The sequence below is a fragment of the Athene noctua genome, chromosome 2 (genome assembly GCF_965140245.1).
Source record: "Athene noctua chromosome 2, bAthNoc1.hap1.1, whole genome shotgun sequence".
In the NCBI taxonomy this organism is placed as follows: Eukaryota; Metazoa; Chordata; class Aves; order Strigiformes; family Strigidae; genus Athene; species Athene noctua.
The window spans coordinates 54,437,706-54,463,669 of NC_134038.1; the positions used below are offsets into that span (position 1 = coordinate 54,437,706).

Genomic DNA, 25,964 nt, shown 5'->3' on the forward strand with positions numbered 1-25,964 from the left:
CTATGACCCACATTTGCAGTTACCTCCAAGAAAGTTCTCATTTATTCATTTTCAGTTTGAAAGGATCCTTTGTCAAAAGCACAAGCAGGTATCATTCAGGAGAACGTGAATTCATATCGTAACTTTCTGCCTGGGACCAATTTGTACCCTAAATTAGCGTAGAAGCAATGGAACTAATTGATGCGAGTAATGTGAACAGCAAAATCCATTTAAAAATCGTTGAAGATTGAATAAAGCTGACAAACTAAAAATTAACAAAATTGAGGCACATCATCAGCTTTCAAGAAAATAGGCATTGTTGAGTAAAAAATTTGCAAACCTCTGCAACAGAATGGGCACATTTCAAGTTGAGCACCTGCTGAAGTATTAGCCTTCCAAATCAAAAACACCATCTCTCATTCCTTGTTTCCAGGATCAGATTTCAGTCTCCTTGGAAGCAGGAGGTGCAGCAGATAATGCCCTCTGTTACACTTTGAACAGTGCTTGCAAGTTGTTACTTTCCAAGCACGTCTTTCTGTTTTTCTAAATGTTGTGGGAACAGTTTTCATTTTTGCAAATGAGGGGTATGATGGTATCATGGCAGTTGCACGATTTCCAGAAAGGTGAAAGACAAAGGGCACTCTGGTAAGGTTCATGCTGTGATGCAGTTCACGCCCAGATAAACTTCACTCCTTGGAACTGTCTGTCCTCAGCACTCGCTGCAGCTGTGAAATTGGGAGCTGCGCCTTGGCTGCTGCTAGCTATAGCATGGCACAGTCACACATCACAGCCCATCAAGCACTCAGCCTATAAAGGAACCAGCACTAAGCACACCTGCACAATTTTGTTGTGATTTCACAGATATCCTCAGCTGCTTAACTTCAAAAGACATGAAATAATGGATTTACTTCTGACATCCAAAAAGCATAATCTAGGATGTATTTATTTCAGGGCAAAATTCTCTTTGGCTATGGAAACAGTGTTGCCTTCAGTGTTCAGTAAGAATTTTTACCATTTCAGTTAGGGTACATAAAAAGAAAAAAGGGATCAGCTCATAACTTTTCAAACACCAAAATTAGGCTTAATTACTACTACTGATGTTATTATCAACCTAATTTTTGTAAAGGAGATTGTATTTATTTTAAACCTACTTACAATTTTTATCTTGTGCTGGAGTAGATCCTTCTGGTCAGTTCTGACCCATTAAGAGATGAGGGCTCTCTGGAGGCATCAAATGAGATAAATCAGCACATGCATATGCTGTTATTAAAAAACTTGACCCTGTGCCACACAGTCCGTGCATCTGAATGAAACACAGGCCTTACTTTTGTCCATAAATTTTACATTTTTAAATGTACAAGTTGAAAGAACACAATATACTGTAATTGTACTGTATTTGTAACAACTTGTTCAAAAAGAGATTTTTGTAAAAGAACAATCATGAAGTGGAATTGAGCCAGACACATTACTGGCAAAGCTTCCTGCTGAATATGATTAGATAAAGGGAAAACGGAGACCGGAGAAAATTGATCCTCTCAGCAGAATTTGCCATAATTATATGCAGGATGAGGAATTAGCTATTATTCTACTGTTAAATTCCTCAAGTGGCCAGAAGGAAGACTCTTGCATAATCTGCTTTTTCGATCTAGTCCATGCAAAATGAAGATCCTGTTAAGAAAAGTGGAGATGTGGTTGATCAAGATCTACAAACCTGGTAATTTTTCTCCCTAAATGTTAGACAGTGGAAGAATGTATTTAGATTGCTTTACCAGCAATTCTCCAATAGCCCACTAGCTTTTGTTTAACATAACATTTCAAGAAATAAAATAATTGAATTTCACACATGCATTCATCCCTGGCAAGTTGCCATTCAAAAAGCCTCTAAATCTCAAATGCTGTTCTTGTAAGGCAACCTTACGTGAAATGGTTCATTGCTAGCATGACCTGAACTCTGCCCTGTCGCAAGACCAGTAACACATTGCTGTGAATCAAATTCTTGTGTTTTTACCAACACAACAGGACTTCTCTAACTGCAAGTTTCTGTTTATGCAAGGAAATCATGGTTTGGAGCGCATCTTTCTTATTGCTATCTAATTCAAGTGGAGATGGTAATAATAAAATGAAATAATAATTTGGAGAAGATACAAATGACTCTAACAGAAACAGAGAATAGGCTATGTAGCCTGACAAGAAGGGGAGATTGCTGTTAATGTTACTGAGTATAGTGAAATAGCAACAAAGAAATCGTAATAGGTTGGCATTGCTGGCCTGTGGGCTAACAGCTGAGTTAGGTAACAGAGGAACCATGAGCACAGCTACACAAATGGAAAACTTCTCAGTGCTTTTCCTTTCCAAAAATCAGAAACTGTTACATAATTATTCAAATTAGCAACATGAAATGGAATCAAAGGAAAAGGAAACAAAAGCAAGAAGCTATGAAAAGGGACAGCTTGTCTGAAAGATAATTATATACAGTTAAAATGTAAGAAAAAACCCACTGTGTTTAGTATGCCTCTGGATTACCAATGATTTTTCCTTAAATCCCATCTGCTCTGCTAATTCTCCCCATTTCTTTCATTAGAGATGTTGCAAATGTGGTTTTATAGTTCATGACTGGGTGGGTGATCTTAGCTGAGATATTACTAGAAGCCACCCATATCCAGTCTGCTGAGATGGCCTCACTGCGATTCTAACTGCTAAAATAGTCTCTAATTAAAACATAAAAGGCAAAGAAGGAAAAAAGAAAATCTGATTTACTGGTAGGGGCCCAGAAAAATCTCTCAAGATGTCTGAGCTGTAACACTATCATCTCCTCTCGCTTCTTGCAGCCTCCTATGTAATCCATTCCCTTTCTTCAGCCGGGAGTGACACCTGTCTGCTGGAGCTGCCCAGTTTGTCCAACAGTGTATTTGGCTGCGAATGCACAGTTACCCTTCACGCTAACCAGAAGGGTGCAACTGGGAGAAACCAGAAAATTATCATATAGGCAAAATTTAGAGGAAGTGACTGTTACAGTCATGAGTGATTAATACGTATGGGCACAGCGGGGAGAGTTGCAGACCGGTAACATTGTGCAATAATCCTTTTAGCAGATACAAAATATGGCTTTAACAGATACTCTTTCAGAGAAAACAGCTTTAGTCAAGAGGTCGCTGTAGAGGTGGAAATTCAATTAAAGGCCTTGAGACAACAAAAGCTCTACCTATATATATGCCATAACCAATGGGCCAACCAATGGGCATCTGGGACACTGGGAGTTCTTCCGAAGAAATTATTTATTTTGTACATATCACTGACCCATGTGCAGCATATGCTTTTATGCTATATAACTTTTAGATATTCTATTTTACATCTTTAAGATGGATGCAGATAGTAGCACGTCTTTAGAGTTTGTCTCAGAATACGTAGTTATGCACTACTGGATGGTAGTTCCTCAATATTTGTGAAAATGTCAACCGAAAAGTCTGTTGTCTAACTGCTGGAGGTGTTGCTGGCTGACAACTAAAAGATATCTACATTTTTCATAGAAAGGAAAAGTTGAAAGATAAAAATCTATGGGATAAAAATAAGCGTGGATACATCATTGGTTTTCTCTAAAGCAGTATTATAGAATGATTGGAGAGCCATTATCTGTAAAATCAGAATAAATGGCCTAGAAAAAATGGTGACCGACATGAGTGTCATGAGGTCATCAGATACAGTTTCCCAAAAAGCAGTTTTTATTGAGTAAATGAGCTATCCCATTAGGTTCATCTTGTCCCCAAACAAATCTTTGGTAACTAACCTCTTCTGCCAAGCATGGCAAACACCTCAGGCTTGATTATTGTGGGGAGTCATCAGGGACTGAGCCTAAATGCAAGACTAGGAGAAGACAAGACAGTTGCCTTCAACATCAGCAAGTATTAAAATATTTTTAAAATATTAAAAAATGGAGACAGAATCAGACACTTGCAGTGAGTAAAGATGAATCAAAGTGCATGAAATTAAAAGTTCTTTACAAAAACACATTTTAAGCAGATAAACCGATAAGAATTGGTAAAACAGCTAAAGTGAATAGTGGAAAGCTGGCTGGCAGGTGACTTGTGCATCAGCAGCACATGAAGCATTTGCAGGCCTCGTTCTACAAAGTTATTTATTGACATTACCACTTTTGTGATGTGAACTTCTTTTCACTTAAGCTAATGTCAGGAATGTAACATTTTCTCCTGTTTGATGACAAACCATGACTTGGTAATTTATTTAGGAAGGTATATGCTAATTCGGATTTTGTAAAATCTCTACAAACTGCTCCAGTAGAAAGATACCCAGTTCTTCCTGCTACATTATCAGAAAGCAAATATGCATCAGCTTTATTTTACAAGTGAAATGTTTTTCATAACAATATGAATGAGCCAGATATTGCTGACAGCTTGAATTAATAATTTCCTTGGGTTTCTTTCTTTCTCCTAAGAAGCATAATGTCGTGCTCCAATAACAATAAAACACTTTGCAGGAGAAAGAAATTTAGATGTAAAAGATGATGCCAGATGATGCCAGTGCAATTCAGTATCAGAAGCTGACAATGCCTCAAGCCCCAAAGAAGTTCTTTTCATGTTGAAAGTGAGAAAATGAAAAGTGGGTTTTGAAACAGGAAGCCTAGACCAGGTGGGTATGCCTAATCCTGTACCCATGATTAATCATCACATGTTCTGAATTACTACGCTGGTGTTCAATAACCACAATGTTTATTTTTGGAGATCAGTGATAGTAATTGGCAACGTTCTGCAATTACACAGGTTCTGGCTTGGGATAAAAAGACTTTCTTCCTTGTGCTTTTGCATAGGCATTGGCCAGAATGCCACCCTAAAAGAGTCCCTGACTCCTCTTCATGCATGCTGGAGAGGCAGCCTTCTGAAGATGGAGTAAGGCTTTCTCTCCTCATGAGCAGTAGCTGGCAAAGTTATTTTTTTGCCAGTTCTTCAAAGGTGATGCAAAGGACACACATGCACCAAAATTAGTGTGTTGAGGAGGAGAAAACACAGATGGTTTGCGGGAAGTGCACATGGTTGCAGCACAAATAGAAATAATCTCTTCAATGGAGTCATGCTAGTTTTGCAATGGGTGGTCTTTTTTTATCATCATTTAGCACATGTATATGAAATAGGGTGGCAGTGGTCAATTCACAATACGATGTTATGGACAACAGATGCAAGGCACCCAGTATTGCTCCATTTCATTTTGTGGAGCATGATCTTGCTAACTGTGGAGGTGGAAGGAAAGACACAGCCGCCCCTTCTGTCTCTTCCATTTATGAATGTGACAGAAACAATCCTGACATTGGGTAAAAATCAGTTTTTCTTGTGCTGCAGATTTGTCTGCTACTACACCATAGGGAAAGTGTAAATATTTACCTCACTGACATTTCCCAGGATCTCATTTTTTCTAGCAGCATAACGGAAAAAAATCCCAGCATTTGAAAAGATTCCCCAGAAGTTATGTTTCGCAAGACATTTCTGTATTATTCCCTAGGATCTGGTTGTACGACTTAAGCGTTCAACAGAAAAAAGGACTAGAAACGCTTACATTTGTATCTTCAAAAAAATATCATAAACTGGATTCCATCAGATTCATGCTCCTGACCCAGACTCTTCTGGTTCTAAAGGCACCTGCAGTGAAATAGAGGAGCCAGATGTTTCTGTGACACCAGGCACATGGAAATGACGAGCTGATTCTATGGTGCTGGAAGCTGAGGACACTCGGCACCTTTTACAATTAGACCCTCAATGAGCAAAGTTTGCAGGAAAAGAAAGATCTGTCTCACTTTTGCAGCTTCGCAGACTGCTCTGATCTGCAACATTGTACTTAAAACATTAAAAAACATATCTGCAAAACAGATGGGGGAAAGCATTACCCTTTACTTGATGAAATTCCAACACTGCTGCTGTGGTCCCACAAATTCCTACAGCTCTTTAAGCTTTCTATCCAGTGCTTACTCTTATCTGTCATGTTCATTATTTTCCATTCACTAGTTTTGCCAGTCTTTTGAACGCAATAAAGGGATTCTGGATGTCATTAATTTGATGACCATCTCGTATCCCTCTATCTCCTGCCTGCAGGGAAACTGGAGACTTGTCACAACCAGAAAACATGTTCTAAAATAAGTGTCAAAAACTGGCTACACTGGGGCATCAAACAGCATCAATAAAATGTGCTAGATAGCACACCATCTCCACCTAGTCTACACACCAAGTCATATGTGATGAAAGAATAAAGAAAAGACAAAGCATTTTGGAAAAACTCAGGTTAAAAGCTGTATGCATCTATTTTTCACCATCAACTATTCACACAGGAAAAGGTGTTACTGATTCTACATTTTGTTGAAATGAATGAGTTTTGAAGTGCAGGACACATTTCTGTTTTATGAAACTATTCTGGACCCACTTTGCTACTCAAGATCAGTTTCTTTCTTGTCTTCCTCCCTCCCCTTTTGTCACTTCTTCCCACTTTTTTTTCCTAACCATCAAACTGTTTGCCTGTCAATGAAAGGAGATATATTGAACTAAGAAAAAAATACAGTATTAAGAGTAAAAACTGCTTTAACTCCTACTTATTTACATATACATGTTTTCTCCATTGGTGCATGTCACCTGTAGGGTGGACTATTATATTTTATTAAATAAAATACCGCACCCACATACTTTCAGGCTCAGTACCCCATCACTCTTACAGCTATTACTCAACCATCCAACCAAATCTCACAGGACGTAAGACCAACCTTTGTACTCATCGTGAGTCTTCTCAACTTAGTCATACATATTATCCATAAGGGAGATGATACATACTTGCGTTCTCAGTAAGCATTGACAGAAACAGTAAAAGGCTCTGAGGACTGCAGCACATACTTGAAGTCCAGAAACGGGGATGACTGGGAAGGTAAATCACATTATGGGAGGGTGTTCTCATTCATAATGCCATGTGTAATCTGTGGAAGTATGTGACACCAGAACAGATGTTGATGTGACTCAAGCTGTGGAGACCACGTAGACAAGGAGTAGTCCCTGCTCAAGCATTAGCCCCGCAGGTAGATGATGTGAGGTTAAACACAACCACCCATTTACACAAAATGACACTGTACACTTTTGGGCGAATGTGATGAAGTTTTTCAGCTGTGGATAAAGTCCTAGAGGAAGATTTGGGAAGGGTGAATGTTGGTATTGGAAATCTCAACTAATGACTTTTTGCCCTTATTTGTCTCTCTTTTTCTGAAAAGAAAATAAGCATTATTCTCTTATCCATGCATTAATATAACTTTTAACATGATCTAACTTCCCCATAGCAACATCCCAAAGTGGGAAAAAGATGGCATAAAGCGCTACGTATAAGAACAGAGCCAGCTCCCTTGGAAATATGTAACAAGACAATAACTAATCACCTGGATCAGACCATGCAGCCTTAAAAAAACCACTGTGAGAGCTTTCAACACAGATACAATACTTCCCCTCACTCCACCTCCATCTCTCTGAATACCTTCTTCCCTTGCTTCCCACTTTTTTTTTTTTAAAAAAAGAGGCAAATGGTAAAAAGTCACATGACAGTTCAGAGAACTGTGTGAGATAAGAGAGCCTAAGGCCATGGCATCAGGTGACAGCTAATTCTGTCACTTGGGTGTAAATTAACCTTTATGGAAAATGGAAAGCGGCAGATTTTCTCAGGACTTCCTAAAGCAGTCAGATTGGGGCTAGTAGTTCATGGATGGGTTGGGTTTTACTCATAGCTTGTTTATTTTTGGTCTGCTAAGACCCTGGCTTTTTTTCTGCCACAGATGTACACCATTTTATTTGACCCTTAGAAAAGTTCAGGAGAAGAGAGTTAAAAGAAATTGAGAGCATAGAATTTCAAACCAGAAATAGTCTGCTTTGTTTAAACAGTCTGCCAGCATTTATTTTGTTATACTACTACAATGTTCTGACTTCCATCTAAACCTTCCCAGAGGGATTCAGATCTACATTTTACTTTAGCTAAAGACAGAATTAATCTGAAAAATCATTACAGCAAAGAGAATGATTATCAAGCCACCACTGTCTTGACTGTTCAGAGGCAAAAAGCAGGTGTCTTTCTCAACAGAACAAGCAAGAGATCTGTCACAGTAGAAGGTTCTGTGATATTATTTATTGTTGTGGGTTTTTTTATTTTCCTTCCTCTGATGGCTTAGCTCAAATCCTTGATCAAAGCAACTAGGAACTGTTCTCAGATGGCTTACTGCATTTTAAGTGGAATGCAATTTAGCGCTCTCCCATCTGACCAAAGCCAAATTCAGTGCGGAAAAACAACTTCCAAAGACCGATACATCCATTTCCCCCTTGAGAGGCCAGACAAAGGTTGTGGCATTACAACAGATTACCAGCATCTGTCTACAGTGCGCCTTTGATAAAAGGGACTATTAGACTGTGATGGCAGCTAGCCTGTCACTCTTTCCAAAATAACATTAGGCGTTTTACAGACCCCAGTATTTGAGTTGCACTGTGCTTTGTGTTATTGAGCATTGTAAGAAGCAGTGCAGTAAGATCAGTGTAATAGCAAGAAATAAAAAGAGTAAATCACATCTCTGTGTATACTTCAGAGCTTCTGTAATTTTTTTTTTTAATGTACAGATTTCTTTGTTGCCACATTTCCTTTGGGTTTATCTGTGGTATTACTAAAGAAAAAAGGCAGTCCCTGTTTCAAAAAGTGGTTAATAATACACACACCCCACAGTTCACCATCGCTTCAAAAAGCCAATTACTGTTAGAGTGTTGCATAAACACATATTTAGGAAGTATGAAAATGAGTAATTATTTACTGGATCCAGTACCTAATGCTTCATATCTGGGCTCTGAAATGGAAATTACTGTCATGATAAAATATAATCGCTCCAAACGAATTGCTGTAGTACAAGAGGGGCCCTGTAGAGCTGTACTCATTAAACCCACTTATTAAAAATTCTTATTTAGTTTTTTTAAAATCCAGAATCACTCAGTCACTTTAAAAAGCCCATCATCATCAAATCTCTTGTCTGGAATTTCTTGGAATACGCTATGGCTCAAGAGACCTTTGTAATTATTATATCTGAGGACAACCAGAGTATTCAGGTTTGTCTTAAAGGAATCATGTGAAACTTATTGCAGGTGGGTGGCAACACATTGCTGAAGACTGGACAGTAGCACACACTAAAAAGAATAACATGAGTTATTTTTACACACTGGATGTATTAATTAAGCATAGCACCTTCAGGGAAGAGGCCTAAGTCTTGCTTCCTGAAAGACAACCGTAGTTAAAAGTGACCCCATTAGTCTATTTTAGGAAAGTGGCAGGAATTATTACTGAAAATGTGATCGCATTATATAAATTGGGGCATGTCTTCAGCTTACCGATTCAGTTCATTTCTGTCACTGCCATCACAAAAACATTGCATTGAAAATAAGCCAGAACAGAGAAAAGATTCAGGTCTTTGTTGTATTTCTCCTTAAAGTGAAAATGGAATTATTTGCCCTTCATTTGTTATTGAAGTCTCAGCTAAGGGACAACGTATCCTTAATGCCCAGAGTTCTGTTGTTTTTATCAGTGACCAGTCCCTGAGAACAACATTTTGGATAAAGGTTATACTGTCCTCCCGCAGTATGTAAGTGGAAACGGACTGTGGGTTTATTTTATATTCTGCTGCATATTCTACCCATTAGTTTGTGATTAAGCCGGCACTGCTATGGGAAACCTGTTTCCTTGCAATGTAATTTCATGCATATTTCAAAGGGGGTTGGTTCCTACTCATGCTTGCAAGTCAGAAAAATACTGTCCCCAAAAATGCAGATACACAGGGCTGCTGAGCCAGAGCTGTTGAAGATACATCAGCCTGGTCCTGCACCTGAGCTCACACGACACCAGACCTGAGCTAAACTGCTGCCTCCACCTGAGGCAGATCTGTCAGCCAGCCCAAACTTGACAGCACAGGGTAGACTTGTCCTGCAGCAATGAGCAGAAGCAACGGTTGATTTGGCCACCGCTTCCTGGATTGTGGCAAGATCACTGAGGTTTCATGTTTGGTTAGAGGCTTAGAAAACAGTTAATTGTCAGCTAATGAGACCTGAGGCACGCAGTGCTCAGTCAACACAGCAACCTTCAAATTACTATTTTGCTTGTAATACTCTTCTTTACATTTATTACAAGTTTTTTTCCTCAGATAGGTGTTGGACATTCAGGTGCTTTAATATGCTCAGACAAGCATGGCTTCAGGCTCCATCGGGGGGTACTCACAGCCCTGTACATGCACACCAGCAGAAGCGGGGCGCACAACCGTGAGACCAGGGTTGTCTCACTGCATTAGTACACCACGGGGTCTCCATCTAACTGCAGCTCTGGACACTCCTACAACAATCTCCAGATAGTGGTGCATTTGAGAACACACATACTTGGTCTGAAGCAAAAGCACAGCTCAAATCCAAATACGATCTCTACTCCTTTAGGGAGAACTATATAAATCTGATCATCTGAAATGATTATCGCTTTAGTGTGTGCAGTATAGTCGAAGGAAATGGCAGAATACATTTAGGCACATTCCATATAGATGTACGCAAAGGACTGCTGTACAATTTTTCATCTCTATAAGGAAATTAAGAAGAGACCAACAAATGAAACATTACATTTTATGTAACTAATTACTGCATCCTCTTTATTTGTGCTGCCACTAGATGAACAATCTCCTTAAAAGTTCTTTTTGTAGAATGATACAAATTTCTGTTAAAAATCTCCTTCTCCTGAAAAATAATTTTTTTTTCTGTTTCACTTGAGACTGCCAAATCTACAGGTCTGATGGCCATCCTATTGCCAACATCAGAAAAGGCCCGCAGGGTCCTGCAGAGCAGCAGGCTGAGCAGCAGCCAGCAGCATACCCTTGCACTGAGGACGGCAGACTGCATGCCCGGCAGCCTTTGCCAAAGCATAGCCAGCAGCTGGAGGGAGGTGTAGTGCTGCTAAGACCACATCTCGAGCATGTGCCCAGTGTGGCACTCCTCAGCATGAGGGACACATGGACACTGACAGTTAGGGGGGCTGGAGTGTGAGGTACCCATTTCCCACCTTGGAGATGTCCAAGTCATTCAACTGGAGAAGTCAACCACACAAGTGCTATCTGAACAAAGCAGCAGAGTTGTTCTGTGCTTCTGGAATTGTTCATAAAGGACGACAACACATTCCTTCAAGACATTTTAAGAATCACAGATTTGAATGATTAAGATCTTTCTCATATTCTTAACTCACCAAGAGCCTTAGCCCAAAAGTTTAGAAGCATATCAAGCAAATGAAGAGTAAGAATAATAAGCAAAGATTGGAGACCAAAGGGTATTTCATTTCAGTCTTTCATTTCCTGCATTTGAAACACATTTTTAACTTTGGGAAACACTTTTAGCTCCTCTAAGCTTTATGTTTTCAGAGGTGGAAAAAATAAATAGGCCATACACTACAAAACAAAGTCCTTCACTCATCCTTTCTCTTTAGGAACTTCTGAGCTTTCTCTGTGCCCTTAGGCTCAGCAAGTCGCCTCAAGCCTTACCGGAAATTGCAAGGACTGAGCACTTTCCTGAAGTGCTGTGAGGAAAAGTGGACTTGTCATAAAAAAACCAAATTCACCAAGGTCCGGGCTGAATGCCACAGGTTGTCTCTTTCCAGATCTGGGCAGTGTCTCAGATAAGACCAAACAGTTGAAATTCAATATTCATAATCACACAGGGAAAAGAGGCAGAACCAGGGACAATGATGAAAAATTGATGTAATACATTCCACTACCTGACATCACTTAAATTGCAAACCAGCTGTAACTACCAAGTATTCTCAAAGTAAGGGCCTGTGCAATATTTATTCCAGTAATCCTTGTCTTTCAGGTCACAAAGTTCCATGTGTCTTCAGGACATACAGAGGTTGAAAGGAATTTATCAAACTTATTTCAATTCCTGTTCTCAACTGGCATAAAACAATGCCACATAAACTAACTCGGTACAACCTGCCAAACATTTGTGTAGCCTTTACATTCCATAGCTCTTTCTCACAGCTCAGTCTTGCTCCTTCTCAGGCATTTAGCAGAGCAATCTCCATGAGTGTCTTGCATCATGCTTTAAGTCAGCTAGAAATGTTGCAGCAAGAGCTCTGTTCTGATTTTCTCTCATTAAAAACTTCCACTGACTCCATAAACATGGGGGTTTTTTGGTGTGAAGTGGAGCTTAACATTCATAAAGCTGATTTCTGGGATAGACAAGATGAAACTTGCTCTAGCTACAGTCAGATGCCTCTGAAATTGGAAACAGTGTTCTCCTCCAAGGTCAGCTCCTCGTTAGTAAAAGAAAACATTTTTAAGTGCTGGTTTAAGCAATTTGATAGCAGATCCAAAGGCAGACTGCATTTCAGGATTACTCAAAGAAACAGAGGAAATGAACCATGTAAATTCTTTGTCAAACAGTTTTCTACACTCTTCAAATCTATTTTAAGGTTCAACATCTGCATGAAGGCATTAACTTAGTTATATTTCTTCAGAACTTCTGCGGAAATCTCTTAATTTTGGTACAGATCCAGAAACCAATCCTAGCTTCAACTGGAAATCAAATTTGAAATCCAAATTCCTTGTTTCTTTTTGGACAGAACAGTCTCTGAAAGGACAGCTCTGAGGAGTCCAAAAGAGCTTGGACACAGCTGGCATACAGTCAGTTATAGATTCCTTCTCCACAGGATTTCATTTTATTTTTGAATTCTGCCTGGCAAAAGTCTATTTTTAAAGTTGTTTGCATTTTTCTTCTTATATTGGCTGTGCAGCCCCGTAGAGATTTTCCACAAAATACCTGGCCCCTTTTGGTCAGATATTCCAGCAAATGGAGGAAAACAGCTTGCTCAGCTGAAGCATCGTAATTAGCATATACTGTGATAACTCTTGGTCCTTCTCTAACCTGCTGGCTACACAGCATGATTTCCTTGGGATTTTTGTTTGTTTCGCTTTTAAGCAGAAGTGTAATATTACTGAGAATCACCAGATGGCATTGCTGCAGATGACTTTGATATTTCTGTTTACCTGGCTGTACAGAGGATATTGAGAAAATACTTATTGCTATCTAGTGCAGAGTTTTTCCTGATGTTGCTACTTGAGCTCTGTTATAGAGATGTCATTTTCAAATTAAACATATCCAATCTCAGTTACACGTTTGTATCCGCACGCGCTAATGCCTGAGCACTCACAATGTCATTAGGTTTGTTTGCAGCAAAGGAACATGTACTGCTGCATAGGCATGGTTTAGAAACACAGACACAAGAAAGGTGGGAGGAAGATTCTTTAGACTGCTTTATATCTCATTGCTTCTTAATTACCGTATTCTTCAAGCTCATTGAAATGATTTACAGACTTTTAAAATTGTTAAAAGGCTACCTATTTAGTGACTGAATCTGTTGGCTGAAGAATTACAGCTACAATGGTTGTTGCATCCGCAAATAACCTGAGATCAAATTATGTAATAACTCACAGCTCATTAAATTCCTCTGAAGAGACCAAATGACATGAGTGGTAATTTTTAGTGCAGCCTATGGTGTATAACATATGCCAGCACTTCAGAGCTGCTGTAGCTCCCAGTCTGCACAACCCCACGCCCAGGGATGGTCCTGGCTGGTGCAGGGTGCAGCAGCCTCCATGAGTACCAGCTGATGCTGAATGAGCAAATATGAGGGTGAATGGACCTTCTCAACTGCTTAGCTTTCAAGGCATGATGAAGATGTGAAATGGCACGTATTTATATTTCCATATGAAGTGGTAAGATCGTATCTTCTTCATTTCAAAATCCTTCATTTAAAAACAAGGATAAAACATCATTTCACATACAAGATTGTCTTATGATCAACGTACGTACCTCCCAGATACATGCAGAAACCTCCCTTTGATGAGGTTAGGATTTTTTTCCCCACTCACACTATAACATTTCACCCCACTGATGATGACATGTTTGTGTTTGCACTCCCATTTTCACACTTGGGCTCAGTTTTAGCCAGATGCAGTCACCCTGCAGAATTGCCACAATAGCACTAAGATCAGCACAGGCTGCAGAGGCCACCAGTTGGGCAGTTCACCCATAGCTGAGCTCTGTGCCACAGCTAGTGCATTAGTACTGGATTTATACCTAGACTGACCACATCCTCAGGAATGAAGGCTGAATGAACTGAACAGCTACGCTGCTAGAAAGGTATTCCTAATTTCAGAACTGAACCTCCAACACTATGTGGCAAAAGAGTTAAAACCTGAGGCTGCAGCCACCATAGAATAGACTAACAAGCAAAGGTAAATGATTTTTGTCCATAATGCTTGCTTAATACTTTTATCCAGAGGCCCTGGAAAGCTGTGTGTCATTGCTCTGGAGGAATAATTTTGAATCCAGTGGACAGGCAACTCTTGTCTTTTCCATCATCATCAAGCTGGCATTTTCCTGGGCTTCCAGCAAACAAATTTATTTCCAGTATCAGTGTATGATCACAGTTTTGTTCATTAGTGAATGAAAAGCCAGGTCCGTGAGATGACTGCTAATGTTGATGAAAGGAACCTTGTTTGATTGAACAGGCAGAGGTGGTTTTGGGGCAGGAGGACAGCTCTCTCATTTGGGGACATTAAATCCATAGTTTAGATCATAACTGCCCTAATGTCTCCCACAAAAGCATTTGAAACACCATCTCAGTGAAGGTAAGACTGAGACACCATTCTTTCTTCACATCTGCCTAGCTGTTGTGCCATTTCCCATTTTATTGAAGTAGATATTAATAGAAACCATCAACGATATCTTTCATGTTTTTCTTCTCTGAGCCAGCCACAGGCAACAGCAAGGCAGTCAATATAGATACTTTTGGATGGAATTAATTCAGCTCTAATCCCCATTAAACAGATAGTGGTATGTAAATCAGGTAGTAAAAGAGACAAGTTGTCTGAAATGCTACCAGTGTAAGGGATGGGCCCTTGGGAGCACAAGATTAAAAAATTAGAAAGATATGTCAGTAAAATTTCCACAGCAGAAAATAGATACCTACAGCAGTCTTTAAATGCTTCTATGGATGTCCGAAGAAAGGGCTGCAAATCATTCTTCTCTCTGCATTTTAAGGGGCTGACTACAGAAGCAGAAACCCAAGACAGACCTACTGGATTACATTTTTCAATAACATAACTTTTTTCATACTGTTTTTTAATAAAGCCAGATACCCAGAGAAGAGATCAAGCCTCTGGTTGTGGTTGTACTACAAAGAAGGAGCACAAACAACAGGCAGTTTACAATAATGATTTTTCTTCTTTGGGTTTTCCAGTGGTTTTGACTGATACATAGAGTTCTCTATGTAAATATCACCATCACCAAATACAGGCACCATTTTTCTAAATGACAGAAACAACGTCTTATATAAAGATAACTTAAAAATAGTTATTCTCTCTGTATTAATGATTACAGTTATTTTTGTAAAGGAAAAGTGTTAACAAGGCCATTCTCAAAGAACTGAAAACCCACTCTGGGATACCCAAGTTGATTCAGCAAAGGCGAATGCACACTGAAGAATCCCTGAAAACTCACATACTTCATTTGCCTCACAATACATTTGACACAAGCTAATACCATACAATGAAGTAACATGCGCCTTAGGTAAATCCTGTCTTTGTGGTGTGGTGCAGACCCTGTGTGTACACAAGAACTACTTTTATAGCAGAAATGCTGTCACGTGAATACTATTTCTTAAGGGATAATGTTTTAGATGAGACCTGCTCTGCAGCATTTGTTAAAAACACTTTGAAGTTTGTGATGTACTGCCAATGTATTTCCAACTTGTTACATTTAGAAAAATCATGAATTAAGCTTAGCTTTTTTGGTAAAAGGTTTGAAAGTCCTTTGATGACATAAACCAATTGACAAGTGGCTTTAAAAAAGACTGGAGTGAGAGATAAGGAACTTACAAGGTATAAACAACTGCACCTGTGAGATAACACACAAAAAGGCAAAAGTTTAGAGTACAGAAAACAAAAATTGAAGAACTGTGAAAAGAAGTAGGAGGTACAGTGAAATAACGGTCAATATTAGTCATGAATATGAAGCTCGTGTAAAGCAGTGGAACGGATGCAGAGAAATCAAAAGAAAGAGGTCCTCTCTCATACTCTGCCAGGGAAGAGCATACACATGTAATGGTTTGTGCCTCCTGCTTTCCTGAATGAGAGGCAGATTTGGATTTTGGTTTCTGTCTTGCTTTTCATTCCCCTTTAGCAGTAATTTTAGTGCCAGAATTTGGAATTCATCATGGTTATTTCCAAAAGAAAAGCAGCCTCAAACATTAAAAGGAAGGTTTGTAAGTCTCACATTTAGACCAAAACCTCTCTCTCAAGGTCTGAATAGTTTGAACTGCAGAAAGAATAACAGCAGGATGTGAACATGCATGTTTTGACCTGCAGACCTCTTCTTCCTTTCTTCATTCCCACCTCTGAGGTACAGCCTAGAGAGCTGTAACAGTCTCTCTGAGCCATTAAACAATACATCCAATAACTTGCGACTTTAAGAAAAGACAAATATCACCTCAGCTTTGTAGAAAAACTCAGCAGAGGGATCTTCCTCTGCTGGTAAGAGCCAGCAGAGCTGCTAACCTAGAGCCGTGCCAAATTGTGATTGCTCTTTTGGGGAAGAGAACGAGAGAAGACATGACCTTGGACTCCCCTTCTATGTGCTTTTAGCCCAGAATAAATTAGCTTGGATGTAGGAGGCACCACAACTTCATCAGCCTTGATCTGTGCATAGTTTTAGGCTGATTAGTTTGTCCAGCTCCCTGGTGAAACACAGACTCTCTTTTAGGCTTCGTGTCTGACAGAGATGAGCCCATCCTTGATCTGATGGAGCTGCACAGAAAGGTTCCTTCCCTTTCCGCAACCCCCCTGGATTTCCCTTTTTGTTACTCACCAGTACTGCTCTGGATGGTCCTCACCGTGGTGGTTGTACGTGGGGGAGATGAGGACCGCAGCGATATGCACTCATCGTCCTGTGAGCAGCCCTTCTCAATGGCCCTGACGTAGCTGTGGCTCCTCATGCGGAAGCAGCCTGGCATGGGCAGATCCAGTGCCTCCACTGCCTGAGACTCGAGTTCACTGAACACCGACTCGCAGACGGATTCGAACTGACCATTCACCTCCATCTCACTCACCTGCAGGCAAAGACCGGGCAGGTTCAGTACACCCCATACAACAGCCTACTCGGTACAAACACTCAAAAGTTATAGTGGCACAATGGCCGACATCTGTTAGAAAATCCCTTCATACACGAAGCACATAAATATGTCATGTTTTACAAAGCAACAATTGTTGGGGAAAAAAATAATGTATAAAAAGAGGAGATGAAAGCTTTAGGTGGAGATTCAGCAGAGTTTAATCTCTTGGTTCCTGCCGAGACTGGTGGGAAGCTGGGAGTCCTCATAGCAGTGTCTGGTTTATCTTAGCCTGTGCCCACAGCAGAGGTTGAACCTCTGGCCATCATGACCATTAGATTCAAAACCAAAAATCACTCTTTGGGGGGTGAGAAAAAAAACGTCAGCTTAACCCCAGTACCCATCATTGCAACCCACAGGCAATCACAGTGATAAACCTGAGGGGTTGGGAAGCTCAAAGGTAGTAGTAACAAATAGTTGGGAGGGGCAGGCTGATAAGGGAACCAGCTTTGCCACAGGGGAAAAATGTTTGTGTGGCTACATCTCTGGGCTCACTCCTTTGGTTGAGAGTGAGAGAAGCAAAGGAATCCTTAGACCTTTTTTGGAGCAGACACTAGGTGGTGACAAAGACTTGCACTCACGCAGGTTAAAGACCATTCAAAAGCATGTGGCTTCACTGCAGGTCTTACAAACCTGGACACATTTACCTCGGCTTAATTAGCAATGGAGGCTCATGTTTCTAAACTGAGAATAGAGCTCTGAGCTTGACATTAAAGCACGATAATTATCACTGTAGGAAACATGCACATGGAAACCATCACTTCAGGATTTTGTTAGTTTTCAAGTATGCAAAAGGCCAAGATTGCAAGGGAAGATAAGATTGTGTTAAGGTGGAGGGAAAAAACCATGAGAAACTCTTTTCCAGGATGAATTTTACCAAGGAAAACATTAGGCTGAGTAAGTGTAGACATAAATGAAAAGGGAAATATCAAAGAGTAGAACATATTTTTTCAAAGTGAAACTCCTTAAAAGAGCATGGAAGGGTAGTGAATAGTACATAGTAAAGAACAATCTTACAATGGTGGAGAATAGCCATATTCCCAAATAAATATCTTTGAGTTAATGCTTTTTATAAAAAAACCCAACTTCTTCATATTGGCAAATAACACACACTCTTTGGCAGACAGCTTTGTATAAGTGTTACGTGTCCAGCTAAATAAGTAACCTAAGCTAATGTTCATATAATTGCCTCTGAGACCTGAATTTCAGTGCTGTTTCCTCCTAGGTACATCCTGACCCAACTTCTGGAGCCTCAGCCCATACCCTGTGCAAAGTGCCTTACTATAAAATACACAGGTGAATACTCTGAGGTTGCAGTGCTTATGTAGAGTACCACAGAAGTTCAAACTGCAGCTCCATTCTGAATGAGACATATATTTATTATGGCCACAATGGAAATCCTGGCATCAATGATGCCACCTGTTTTTTTTTTGACACTGCAATGACTTGACATACCAATAATCAGGGGCCAGTATCTGGCACAAAAAATCCTGCCTTGATGCACTTCTGGACTAGCGTAAGAAAATTATTTTATCCAGGTTAATTTATCCAAATGATCCACTTAAGTAAACAAGTAAAAAATCATACCAACGAGCTACAGGATTTAGCAGATGAACTACTGGCCCACTGCCCTGTGGGGTGTGGCACTTTTGCATTTCTTTCAGATCTGTTCCTCACCAGTTCAATCATACAAGCATGTTGTATGCAAGGACAGGCTATTTTATGATGTTAAAACTCATAAACTGAATGTGTCAGATCAACGTTGGTTTTTTTTTTTTTTTTTTTTTTTTTTTTAGTTTAGAATGAGCATGAAGAGATCTTGCAGAATTTCAGGGCAATAATACCTTTTCACTTAATATACATACTGTGACATTTGTAGTATATAGATGAAAAGTTCAGAGGTGCATGGGGTTAAGAATGTATACAACAGCATAAAGAAAGCTTTAAAAATTCTGTTAAAATACTAATAAAATTGTGAAATGCAAAATATTACAGACTTAATTTTCCTTAGCATCTCACTCAGCATATGAACATGTGTTTTTTTTGGAGGCATTCAAACAAATTTGATGTCAGGTACTAAGCACAAGATCCTTAAGAGAACCCTGTTTAAAGACACTATTGTTGAGCACCTGCTTTTGAAAAAGAAAACTAAAAACCAGGAATGCTCCTTCAAACAAATTGCATGTTGTGCCACTCATCCATTTGCAAAGGGCAGGTTATGGCATTATCAAATGTTACCCTCTCAAAACCAAGATTGTGCGAAAACATTTCTGTTTTCTTAAAGATGTTTTGAAAATGTGTGGCATGCAACAGCCTGATTCCACTTAAAGCAAAATCCAGTTTCTTCTATTGTAAGGGCTTGGCTGGTGTCCAGCATGGCAGCTCTCCGGGCCGCTGTGGGTATGTGTCACCCACCTGGCTGATGGTGCTCATGGCTCTCATGTAGCTCTCGTTGCGGGAGCGGAACTTGGGGGATGTCAGCAGCCCTGCGGGGTCCAGGCTGTCCAGGCTCCTGTTGATGGAGACTTCGCTCACTGCCCTCAAGTAACTGTGGCTCCGGATCTGAAGCTTTGGCGAGTGTTCACTGGATATCCTGGGAGGTTTGGGAAAAAAGAAAAAAAAAAAGAAAAAAGATATTTCATCAAATCTAAATGGCCTTACCAGGAGTGAGGTAAAGAAAGGAGAGGCCCAATCGTAAGATTGGCTGTGTGATCCTAAACACATCAGCTGAATATTCACTTCTTGGAATCCAGTTGGTAGGAATGGTAGGGGCTCTATGCCTCTGAAGGGGTTGTTCCTCTGTGAAAACCTGGTGTTGATCAGACCTGCTGGTGCTATGACTCTGACACCCACGTATATACCCATGTAATGGGGCTGCTTCTCATGGAACTTTCAAGAGTGTATAGGTAAATAGGGTAAGCAAAACATATATAACATGCAAATGCACTCATGGTGCATCTTAACCTGGGAAACAATTCCAAGAACTTGGGGCACCTGGTACGGTTTGATGTGCTTTCAATTTTATTTTATTCCTGACTTAAGCTGAAAGGTGAGAAAATGTAGGCTAGGGAAGTAGCTTTACACGATTTGATGTCAAATTAGAAGTTTAAAAACCACAGTTGTGTTCCTGAGGTGATAATATTCCCCGACTTTCCAATACCAGTGACAGATGAGATGCACAAGTAGACAGAAACAAACAACCCCCCCCCCATAGGTAATATGCACAAACTGCAGTACTTCTGCCATATGTGCTTAGAGTCAACTAGCAAAGGTTATAACGTGTAGCTACAATCCTCCACCTGTGAGATGTTTTATCCTCTGAAAATGCTGGCTGTCTTCACAATCTGAGCCGTCCTATAAAGATGTGAGTCACAAAAAGTGATCCAAGTCACGTCTCTTATTCAATACAATTTGTTGTGGGGATATTTATTTTTAAACAATTAATCAATGGATAAAGTATTCTTCAATATTTTTATTGGAACATCTTTAATATTCTCTGAGTATTACGAAGTAAACGAATTAAGATATTAACTAAGTTTTCCATTTTAAAATGTAAATCTCACATGGATGATTGCAGGTATATGAACGAAAAATCTGTAACCTAATTATAGTCTTAATCTTGGGCCCCTACTCTTTAGAAATGCATACACAGCTGACCTGAAAGAAGAGAATCCATTTTATGTCTAATTCCTCAAGCATTTGCAGATATTTTGTATTCAAGTAGCTAACGATGGTAATTAGTATGAGCAATTTCCCAGTGGCATGCACAATTCTGGTAATTGTCAATGTATTTTAGGAGGACAATTCCATTGTGTAATTGCACACCTAAGTAGTTCAGAAACTGGGTCTGTTTCTGAATGGTACAATACCATAATAAAATCTAGGTCATCTCTACAACACTGTATTCTCCAGCTGCTAATTATCTGCCTAATAAAAATACATAAACTTATGCTAATTACTCAATATTTCTGTCACAAGATGAAAATAAAGCCTTCACTTGCCATTTTCACTGTGCATACAGTGCAATACAGCAGCCATATTCATACATTTTGACTCCTTACGCCATTTGATTCCACATGACAAAACTAGAAAGCTTTCTAGACATCATAATTAGTGGTGTTTCAAACTCAAAAAAAGGAAGAGAAAATGATGAAAAGGTGACCGCTAGTAGCAGTTAGCTACAACATTTTGATAATTAACACTAACCGTGGAACTCTTGGGAAAAAAAAAAAAAGTATCTGTTATTTGATAAAAAAAAAGAAATAAAAAATTAAAAAAGATAAAATAGAATGAATAATTCAACAGACAATTTTTCAGATGCATGTGAACTACTTCACCACCCTGCAGATCTGTAAAGTGATGAGCATTGCCTGAAATGCATTTCTTAAATTAATTCAAGATGTATTTTATGAATATGTTGTGAACAGTTTGCTGCCAATATGTGACATGCAAAATTCAAATATGCTTGATTAGCTGCCAGTTAGTCAAATACGTCACCTGAGGCTGTTGCTGTTCGCTGATTAGCTGAGCTCACAAGAAGACTGCAGCACATTACCAAATTCAGCACACTGATATTGCCAGACAGAAATTCGCAAGTGCTGAGGCAGGTGCCCTTTGAAGACTGGAACCAATATGATAACAAGCAGGTACCCATAGAAGCAAGTTTTGCTGTGGCAGCCAGAGTCCAGACCAGATCAGATGCTTCAAAGGTCATGGAAAACCACACAAAAGGTACAGAAATTCAGTTTCTGTATGCATTAGTGTTGCATAACAACATTTTCCCAACTCTGCTTGAAACGAGGGCATCCATCCATGAGAGTAAATGTTCCCCTGTCATTTCAGATGTGCGTGGTCAGCACAGCTGCCTTCTTTTTCTGCCTTGTGTTGTTCCTGACTATATGACTGGCCAGTTTGGCACATATCTAGAACCATATTTTACAGGTGGTCACTTATCTTAGCCTGCGCATATCTCCCATCTGTTGTATAAAACAGATTAGGATATTGGCAGCTGTTGGAGGAGGTGGCTCCTTCATACCGATTGCTACAATCACTGTTTCACTAGATGCAGTGAAGGGAAAAAAAAAAATTATTTAAAGCATAGACAAACATCTGAAAGTTTGCATTTATAATGATGACTACTGCTTTTATAGCTGTGTAATAAATTGTCACTGTATTCTACAGTACACTTCAATGAGCAGCTGAAATGCCACTGGAAATTTTGTAAACATTCTATTTAGGAATAAATCTGGCTATCTATGACAGGGAAAGATCTGAATGCCTAGTTTATTTTCTCAGTTACTATTACCACTAACCTCTAAATGAAAATATTATTTTCTTCCATAAGGGTTCAACTTTATCTTCTATTTGTCCTGCATTACCTATGTTTCTCTTTATGCCATCAGAATTTCCACAACTAAGTATGACAGACAAGGAACTGACACTTTGGGACAGCTCTTTGGCCAATACAAAATGGTCTGTTATCTCCACTCACTGCATTGGATATTAATTAGCAGAAGGAGGATGTGAATTATTAAAGACCTTGAATGAATTCCTCAAGCATGCTGCATCATTTCTGTGCTGCATTGCCTGCCAGTGTGAAATGGGACAAGCACTGAAGGGCAGTCCTGAACTCAGTTCTAGGGTCATTTCAGAGGGGCTTATAGCTCGTCCTTACGGTAAAGGACAGATTTTTGCCTGGGAGACTTCTAGCTCCTAATGGATACATGATGTGATGATGTTGGTTTAAGCAGCATTGAGGGAGCTTGCAGTGGGCATGGGGAGCCAGGTGTGCTTTGGGGCTGGGCTGTCTCCTAAGGCAATATGCTTCATTCACAGGTGGCACATCCCCAGACGTGCTGCATGGCCCTTTTTCCCTATACTGCTACCCTTACCCCAGGCCTCACCCTGGAGGATGGGAGCACTGCCACAAGGGAAGCACACCGATGATGCACAGAGCGGGAGGAGCAGCACTGCTGGAAGTGCTTCCCATGAACCACAGCAAGAGACACCAGGAGAAGATGAGGGCTTTGGCTTTTTGCCACTCTGCTGGCTGCCACTGCAGGTGTCCCAAGGGGATTGATCAGAAAAGGAGCCAGCCTTGTGCTGAGGTGTGTGGAAATGGAGTCTGCCAAGTCCCGGAGGAGAAATAAAGGCTCCCCTGGGTAAAGGAAGGCAAGTGCCTATGATGCACACTGTGCCTCAGGGAAGACGGAGGTACCCCTCCCGTGAGGGCAAAATACTACTGAAAGCCCATGAGAGGCTCTGAGAGGCAGGAGAGTGTTCATTTAAGCAGAAAACACATTTTAGCGAAGCATCTAAAACAGGAGATCATGTAGGTGTGTAAAGGAAATCTTTAAGCTACTTTTGCATACTGACCTTTGGTTTCTGCTCTGTACATTTCAGACATACTGAGAATGATTCTCCTCGTTTCATTCAAGTATACAAATGAAAAGATTTAAAATGCACACACCTAATCACCCCTACCACTGTTGCAACATGTTAATAAGTACTTTTAACCAAGTGTTACAGATGTGTTTGCATTTACACTGTCTTAATTCAGATGGCAACACATTTTGGTCTCTAATTTGCTTAACTGACTATTTGCAGAGTAAGGAGTTGGTCAGCACAGTTAAGCATGGGAGGAGCCAGGCTTAGCTGATTTGCTCTGGTTTGTACAAGGAAGTCTGAGATAGAGGCAGGAAATAGCCTTAGCCTAGTGCTCAACTCAGATGACGGTCCGGCATGAATGAAGGGGGAAGGAAAGCTATACGTTATCTTTACATAGTGCCTTGTCATTTCTGAGTTGTATATGCTGTCTATAATTTAGTTCAAATATATATTAAAGGGTTTAAAACTCAGTGTTAGCAGATTAAAAGTGAAATAGCTTTGAGTATATTCCTGGAATGGTTCCTTTCCCTTCAAAATGTCTTTCAAATGCCAAAGAGAAGGTAGACAACAGGGATTTACAAGAGCAGGCACGTTTAGTTTTAGATATTTCCTTTTAATTTAGGAAAGCACAATGCACTCTGTCATATATGTGCTCTTTATGAAAAACACTTTCATATATTATCCTTCATTTCTGAATGACAAAAAGGGAAAGACAAGACTGACGAAGGCTGCTTTTTTCCCCCTTTAGGCCAGACACAATATAAAAAAGCATTACAATGAAAAGTAGTCCTAAGACTGTATTGTATTCTGCAAGTTCAGCATTCAGATTCATAGCACAAATTGCAGCGTTGTGCCAGATGGGTACTGTGTTCTGCCAACAGAAAATGACAAAGCAGAATAAAGTGAAAGTCCAGAAACATGTCCTGAATACTTCTGTAAGCCAGCAGAGGAGCGTGCTAAAATTTGCCTTCAAACAAACAGAAAACCCCCAAGAGCACACCACATGCAACCCAAACCCATGGAAAAATAAACCTCAGAACCATCACTATTGCTAAATATCCCAGCTCTCATTTCTGTAGCCTATAACGGACAGCTTAGTTCCCTGGAGCTTAATTATCTGCAGCTGAATGCCCCACCTCTGGCGTGGCTGGTGGGCACATCCAACGTACATTTCTGTGCTTAATTTTATTTGCATTTTACTATTGCTAGAAGGTAAAATAATCCAGTGAAGTCTGACGGGGCAAATACTGAAGGACATCGGGGAGGAACATCTACAGAACAAAGTTATTCACGTGCATCTGTCTGATCCCAGTCATGATACGGGTCACCAGGCTGGGGTAATTTGATCATGTCGGCACCTATGTTCTTCTGCTTTTTCAGTGCAGCAAACATGAAGCTGTCGTGCTACTGACGGAGACAAGGGCAGCACAATAAACAGTTTTGAGCATTCTCCCCCCTCACCAGGGACTTTTCTGGGTTTTGAAAATCTGCTTTTCTGTTTATAATGAAGTGAACCTCCTCATGGGGATTTCCTACCTTGAAGCTAAAAAAAAATTAAAATCTCTCAAGTCCTTTGTGTGTTGCTAAAGAGTCGAGTGTTAGAAAGAAAAATCTAAAACTTGGAGACAACCAGAAAAAGCTAATCTGCTGAAGAACAATACAATGTTATCAGCACGAAATTGGCATTTGCTTCTTTTTGCATTATAAAAGATTCCACTACCAGACTACAAATTATCCTTGCTGCATGAACCAGCCAACACATACCACAAAACCGCATGGGACATGCCTGTGTCACAGGGTTTGTCACATAGTGAGGAGAGGCAGAAATTGCAGTATAGTGTACTTGTTTCTCTGCCTGGTTTTTCAGATTCTGCTAGGGCTGAAGAGGAAATACTTTAAAAAAAAAAAAAAATCCAGAAGACCACACAGGTTGGTGTCATGAAGCTCTCTGATGTGTCTATCTGCAGCTGTTGTGGGTTTTTTGAGTAAGCACGTGGTGTCCTGCCAGAGAGATCCTGTTTGTTTGATAGAGGGCAGCAGGAACTGGATCAACATTTTTTAGTAGCAAATGCTTCTAAAAAGCCCTGTCCCTTTAAAAACTCTTCATGTCTGGCTACTGCCAGCTTCAGAATCAGCCATGAAACCACTTCTTTTTGATTTTATTACAAACCTGCTTCCCTCTCAAAAGACATGGAATCATTGGGTTGTTTTATTTCTTTTTGGGGTGTGGGGGTGCTGAGGTTGTATAACCATGTTTCAAGAGCATCTGTAGTTCTTATTAAGTGATAAAATGCTAGCAAAGCTTGTTACTGCCTAAAAATTCACATATACATTAAAACAAAGCTTCCCCT

At 40.0% G+C, this 25,964-nt stretch overlaps 1 protein-coding gene across 5 annotated transcripts in view; it reads right to left on the minus strand.

Moving 5' to 3' along the window:
- The window catches only part of DLGAP1 (DLG associated protein 1), a 422,469-nt gene that overhangs the window by 81,053 nt on the left and 315,452 nt on the right, over nt 1–25,964 (minus strand). For all 5 annotated transcript variants that reach the window (XM_074899140.1, XM_074899141.1, XM_074899142.1 and 2 more), the window contains 2 exons: nt 19,642–19,819; nt 16,926–17,166 (listed from right to left, as the gene is read on the minus strand). In XM_074899140.1, coding sequence (XP_074755241.1) covers nt 16,926–17,166; nt 19,642–19,819 — 419 coding nt within the window. The remainder of the gene's footprint in view (nt 1–16,925; nt 17,167–19,641; nt 19,820–25,964) is intronic.